The sequence below is a fragment of the Microchirus variegatus genome (genome assembly GCF_963457635.1).
Source record: "Microchirus variegatus genome assembly, chromosome: 1".
Classification (NCBI taxonomy): Eukaryota; Metazoa; Chordata; class Actinopteri; order Pleuronectiformes; family Soleidae; genus Microchirus; species Microchirus variegatus.
Window position 1 is genome coordinate 24217853 of NC_139802.1, and position 6970 is coordinate 24224822.

Below are 6970 nucleotides of genomic sequence, written 5' to 3' on the forward strand. Positions count from 1 at the left end.
ATCATAAGGTCACGAGGTTGATGGGTGAATGGCAAAACTGGAGTGTAAAGCAGCTTTGAGTGGTCTTCAAGACTAAAAAAACACTATGTAAATACAGACCATTAACAAATTGTCCTCAATCCCTATGGTTTATATATGGTCCTCACAAAGATACATGTACAATAACACACACACACATAAATTAGGTTTTGCTGCATTAGTACCAGGTTTTGGTCTCCATGAGGAAAACTGGTCCTGACACGGTCAGTGTTTAGTCAGTGTTTTCACAACAGTCCTACTGAGTACACTCACAGACATAATGTATTCCCTCGTCCCCTAACGTTAGCCATCACAACTAAATGCCTAATCCTAACACTTTACCTTAACTTTACCTAGACCTAACCTAAACCCAATTCTAACTCTAAAACCTGGTCTTAACCCCCAAAAGGCCCTGTAACCTCTTCTTCGCGGACATTTTTAGACATAAAACTGTCTAAAAATGTCTAACTTTAACAAACACAGACATGCTGCATACCCACAGAAAGGTCAGAAACTTGGCTAAAAGCTCATATAAACAATTCTTATGTTCACAAAACACAGTTAAAACACCGATGGCTCAAACAGCAGGAGCGGAAAAAAACGTCACATCGCACACTTTGAAAATCGGCACCGGAGCGTCAGCGTGATCATGTAAACAAAAAAACACGACACGTGTCGACTGGACAGCGGAGAATCTACAGATTCCAACGGTACCATTTTTATCACTCTACCACCAAGATTCACAGATCCAGCCCCAAAATAAAAGCAAAACAACAACTGACTTTCAAGAAATACAAGCAGAAATGTTGTCTTACCTTTGCTGTTTATCAAAACAAGTTATTTCCACCGGAACAAAACCACTAATAATGAAGAATTACACTTTCCAGCATGCTTTGGGGACAAATCCCGGTCTGATTGATCATTACAGAGCGACATTAGATTGTTCTGATTAGAGAAGGGCGAATGTCCACACAAATGTGTCATATATGTCACATATGAAGACGCTACAGAGCCACAGAGTTGTTATTACGCAACGCACAGGAAGCATCCATTTACAGCGAGTTATCAAACTTTTTTTTTTCTTTCAAAACAAGTTCTTTTTAGACCAATATTGACATATAAATTAAATTAAATTGGTTTTTAATAATTTGGTACCTAGAAATCTCAAATGGCACAGATGGTGCCAAGCTGTGCCAAAAGTGAGAACGCCAAGACATCACTTTACTAAAACCTCTGTAATTTCACTCTGCTTCATTTCAGCAGCATCAGACTTTGCACAGCTCATGTCCACATGTTGTTACATGACCTCCATGTGTTTTTAAGCTCCTACTGCAGAAAAAAATCCTTCAGTTATGCTGTGTTCCATGTACAGTTACTCTGACACATTGGCATCTACAGTGAAACGTACACCTCTGGTGGAATCTCACAAGTGTTATCTTCATTTTGATACCAAGATAATCCACGTAGAGCTTGTAACTGCAGAGGTTTACTCTATTTAGTTTGGGCATGTCATTTTAGAGGAGCAGAGACTCCAAAAAGAGGGTCAGGGAAGGAGTGGTTAAAGTTGTGAGGAGCAAATGTCCTCACTCTTATAGTTGTTTTTGGTCCTGTAGAAGAACACACTCACACACATAAACATTTGTATTGTATTGTTATATTGAAGGTAATTTACATTGATTATCAGTGGAAAGTATCTTCATGACACCAAGTTCATCGCTTGCCAAGTGCTTAATCTGCACCGTTTCATCAGTAAACAGCTTCTTTAACTCCTGGGGCATCTCACAGTGATGGTTATTTTTGTATATATTTAATTATTGTGTCATGCATCATTTAAAAAACCCAGCAGGTTCTGGGTATTTTACTTGTTTTTCATACATTTTCAAGTTTTTATTCCCTGAATGCTGCACAGCCTACATGGAACTGATTACAGCAATGAGATTAATTTATAATCCAATACACTCACCAGTGATAAAGTGATAAGAAATTAGGGTGTACTTCATGTGCTGATAGTCAGGGTATATTTACAATTTTATCAGTGAGAGAGAGAGAGAGAGAGAGAGAGAGAGAGAGAAAGTTGAAGACTGTGGAGTTAAGAATTATGGAGTGAAAACAGTTTATTTTCTGTCCTCTTTGAAATTTCTAGGCGTGTCTAAATCTATGAAGGCCTTCTCATCAAACGCAGTAATGATGTAAAAGATGATGATTTGTCAGCATTTACCCATTCACTCATGAGTAACTGCACCTGCTCCTACACTACTGCCTTTGGTTTGCTAGCTAGTTCAAATGTGTCTTATATTGATGCAAAAACACAGAAAATGCGTTGTTCCATTTACACGCAGATTATAGAGTGATCATCACCAAGTTCACCTAGCTCGTTCCAGTTTAGATGTCTGAAAACGTATCTCAAGCTAGCCATTGTTAGCAATACCAGTTGATAACAAACTCCACATGGCATTGTAGAGTTTGCAGTTGAAAAGTAAATGGTGCTATGTGTACGACTGGTTTACTGTTAAACAAATGTGACAGAGGTGTTTTTTTCAGGGAGGAGATTCCAGGGATTTGGGATCTTACAGAATCTTGTGTGATTTGACGTGACTTCAGGATATAAACAGACATGGAGGCAGACTATTGATTTCATCAGTTAAAGTCATGAGACTGAGACGGAATCAACTTGGCTTGTGCAAGTTAAGGTTCTAAACTAAAATGCCTGTTTCCCAGTCAATTAGCTCTCATTGGTTATTGCCCAACTCTGCTCACTGTTCAGATGTAAATATCAAACATGTTTCATACTTACAACTTGAAATCAGGACACCCATGACTGTCAGAAGGACCAGATTAGGACCAAAATCTGGCCGATTATCCTGTAGTGTGGGACAGGCTTAAGGAGAAGAGAGAGCAGTGGACGCACACGTGTTAGTGGGGATGAAAACAGGTGAATGTTGCTTCTCTACATGTTTGTGAAACACAAGGTTTGATACTGGAGTGTGTAGATTCATATTCTGGACAAACAGTGACAACTGCTTTGGTCTGCACTAAAGTGCGTATGTCTCTGTGGATGAGTGTGTATCATATGCTGTGTACACGTTTCTATGCCAACAATATAGTGGCTATAAAGCAAATTACCTTGTTCACTGAGTGGTCTGTGATTTTTTTTTCCACTGTTGACATAAAGTTTATTGCAAATATATAATGGTTGTAATTTTAAATAATTTTTAACTAGCAGAAGTAATGCAAGTATTGCTTGTTGTCTCGAACCCGGGATTTATCTAGGTGCTTTTTGTTTGGACTATTGTATTTGGACTTCTTGGTGTTTGGTATTTCTGTTTTCTTTATGGGTATCCTGTCAAGTTTTACTTCCCCTTTGAATATATACACCACAATAATTCCCTATTAGTTTAACCTGTGTCTAATTATCCCTGCCTCTCGCATCTAGTGTTTGAGGTATTTTTCTTTGTGTTTTTAAATTGCCATTCTCTCCTGCATTAGTTTGTTTTTGCATTTTGCCTTTTTTTCTTTTCAAACTGCACTTGTGTTCTCATCTTTGTTAAAATGTGGCATAATACGTACATGCATACATGAAAGGAAGAACAGAAGACAAGAATAAATAAGAAAATAAATAGTCTGCTAACTGTTTTCACTCCATTTATGTACTTGCAAATGTAGAGTTCACAATAACCTGGAGATCAGTAGAATTTTAGTGTCACCAAAGCATTTCAAATTGCTATCACCATAAGAGAACATGTTTTTTTTTTTACCTTATCAATCTTCCTAAAGTCTCATTTTGGACAGGTTTACTGGGGTCCAGGACTAAGTGACTACAAAACAATCCAACTTTAACGCTCCAAAAAATAAAATAAAAATAAATTTCCCTTTAAAGTAAACTCCACCAGGTTCACTGCTGCACATGTGCAATTTGAAGAACACCTATGTTTATTACACACACAGAGTTCATATAAAAGTTTATTGCAGTGATAATGTGATATGATGTTATCAGACTACAGCCTGTATTTCAGAGCAATAATTACTTTATTGTACTCATGAAGGTTGAATCACACAAGAACAAAGTATATGTCTGGTCTGTTATACCTGGGAGGTTGACTCGTGTCAAGATTGATTTATTTAAGACAGGTCTAAATTGAAAAGTGACGAAAAGACAAAGTTACACAGCTGTAATTTATTAATACAATTAAATACATCATTAACGTTACACTTGACGAACATGATAAAAAAATCAAACATGAATATTTGAACGGGTAGTGTAAGAGTGACAGTTTTATGAGTGTATGCTTATGATTAAGTGTGGTTGAATAATTAGATTTATTAGATGAAACTTTTGTTATGTCACTAAAATCTGTTGTTTGCACCCATGTTTTTAAAAATCTGTTTCTAAAACTTGGTTCTGGGTGCAGTTAGCACTTACAGTGTGTCTCACACAAACACAACAACCAGATCACTCAGAGAACTTTTAAGATGTGACTGGATTATACACATATGAACTTATTAAATGGGACTGAACCATGTTAAATGTAAATGGCATCCAAATGCATAATCTAAAATCCGATTCATTTTGAGAGAGAGATTTGACATTTTTTACATTATATTATAACAGATAATTTTCCATGATGTCATCAGTGGGTAGATTGTTACCAACATTTAAAGGAGACCTACTTGGGTGAACACCTCACAAAAAAAAAAATCAGATGGATTCGTCAAAAACAGTAGTTGGAATGTTGCTAAAAGACATTTACGGACAAACCCATGCCAATGAAAACACAACCCTCTTGGCTTTAAACACAGAGGCATAATGCAGTCTTTAGATCAACATGAGTGCCACCGAGGTCAGGACAGTGCAAACCATCACGGACATAGAACCACTGACAATGGGAGAGGAGTCTGGATCAGAGGGAAAAAAAGACATTACTCTGTCTTCTTTGTTGACACACCAATACAAACACATACGAGACGTGAAAAATTGAGCTCAAATACCACGCAGTCTGTGGACCTCAGAAGCTTCCTGGTGGGTCACAGCATTATGAGCGGTGCAAGTGTAAACCCCCAGATGATGCTCTTCCATCTCTTTGATGTGGACATCAGGTCCAGGGATCTTCCTGTTTTTGAACGTCCAGTAGAAAGTGGCTTCTGGCAGCGACTCTGCAAAACAGCTGAGAGAGACCTTCTCTTCCAGCTCTGCCCGTCTTGGCTTCTGAGTTATTGTTGGTTTGTCAGGTCCATCTGAACAGATGATGAACAAGAGTCAGATCTTCAATAAGATGATTATGACAAAGAGACTGAACAATAATAAGGTCTTGAGCAAGTTAAATGAATGGTTGAGGTTTTTGAAGTGTGTTTTGTATGAGGTACTGATTCATTATTTTTAACTCCTTTTTTTGGCTTTTTCAATTTAGGGGTCACCACAGTGGATCATCTGCCTCAATCTTGAGTCTATTATATGTGAAGAATTTCTCTGCCACTTTAGCAATTTCCAACATGGAAGCATCAAATTTCATAGAGAAAATATTCAACTCTACATGATGCCACAAAGGAGTAGTGGACTGCTGCCTGTCATTCAGTTCAAAAGTGTGACTTGTTATGGACATTTGTGCCTGAAAAAGTGGGTTTACAAATGTTTCCAGCTGGAAAGGAGTGTCTAACAGTGAGATGAGAGAAGTGGCAGGTGAGGATTACTCAGGTGAGCCTGAGAGAGAGAGAGAGAGAGAAGCACCAAAGGTTGGACTGGACACAATGTACAATGACACAATGTACAATGACATTAACACTGTCAAAAATAATATGAATTAAAAAAAACTTCAATTGCAACAAAAACAAAAATAATTTTTAAGCGAGAAAAGAAGAATTAGCAAGCGTCTGAGTCCCAGGGTCGGATGTTCAGTGACAAGGTGTCTCAGAACAACACTAACAACTATGCCTTTAAGTTTGAATACATACTTTTGAATACATACCATTTTATAGCCATTCAATGTACTTACAATAGACGTTAAGTCTGCACTCGGCTGTTTGGTAACTGACGGCGTTGCTGACATTGCACAGAATCAGTCCAGTGTCTTTCCTATCGATGGGGCTGATGGACAACACTCTGTTGCCATGGTGAAAGCTGAATCTGTCTCCAGAGACCAGAGGTTTGCCATCTTTCAGCCACAGTCTGGTGGACACTAGACCATCAGCGTCACAGGTTATATTCACTGAGCTTTCACCTTCTATTAAATTATCTGCGGGGCAGGATATGGTGGGGTTCGACACACTGGCTGTCCACAAACAGAATATAAAAACATAATAAGACATTGCACGACATTATACATCAGAGTTGTCATAATTCAGAAAAAGACAAAGCAAGGTATATACAAATATATAGTTTGCAGATTCCCTAAGTGAAAGCATTTCAGTAGTTCTTCCAGTCATAGATTAATGAATCCTACTTACTCAGAACTTCCAGCTTGGCAGTTCCTTGAATGTGCTCTCCTCCATGTGTGATGATGATGAGTTCATATTCCCCACTGTCTTTTTCTGTCACATTCCTCAGCACTAGAGAACCAGTCGATTTGTCCAGAACAATCCTGTTCTCATAGACCTGTCCCACAATGTCGACACTGGTTGAAGTTATGACATTGATGGTTGTGTTGAAGCTCCAAGTCACAGCCAGAAATGGTTCGGCAGCAGGTTTTACAGATGTTGTGAAGGTCACACTCTCTCCTGCCACTCCATGGAGGAAATCGACAGTGATTGCACCGGATCCGTGGCAAAGACCTGCTGAAGAGCCAATTATTTCACTACTTGTACTTGTATTAATATAGTACAAATAGTTCCCTTCATGCATTTCTTACCTGTTGACAGGAGCACAAGTATGGCTGAACAAAGAAAGTTGTACTTCATTGTGTCTCTGTTTAGTCCTACTGTGATGCTGTGTGACCTCCTGCTGCTCGCGCCTGTGCAACAG

At 38.5% G+C, this 6970-nt stretch overlaps 1 protein-coding gene across 1 annotated transcript; it reads right to left on the reverse strand.

Annotated features, from left to right (window-relative positions):
• Positions 1 to 4831: 4831 nt before the first annotated feature.
• LOC310932148 (cell adhesion molecule CEACAM1-like) lies at positions 4832 to 6738 on the reverse strand (the record flags this gene model as incomplete). The annotated part of the gene is made up of 5 exons (XM_083895441.1): positions 4832 to 4911; positions 5005 to 5250; positions 6006 to 6281; positions 6457 to 6604; positions 6721 to 6738. The coding sequence occupies 5 exons, from the start codon at positions 6736 to 6738 to the stop codon at positions 4832 to 4834; spliced, it is 768 nt and encodes a 255-aa protein (XP_083751567.1).
• Positions 6739 to 6970: the final 232 nt, after the last annotated feature.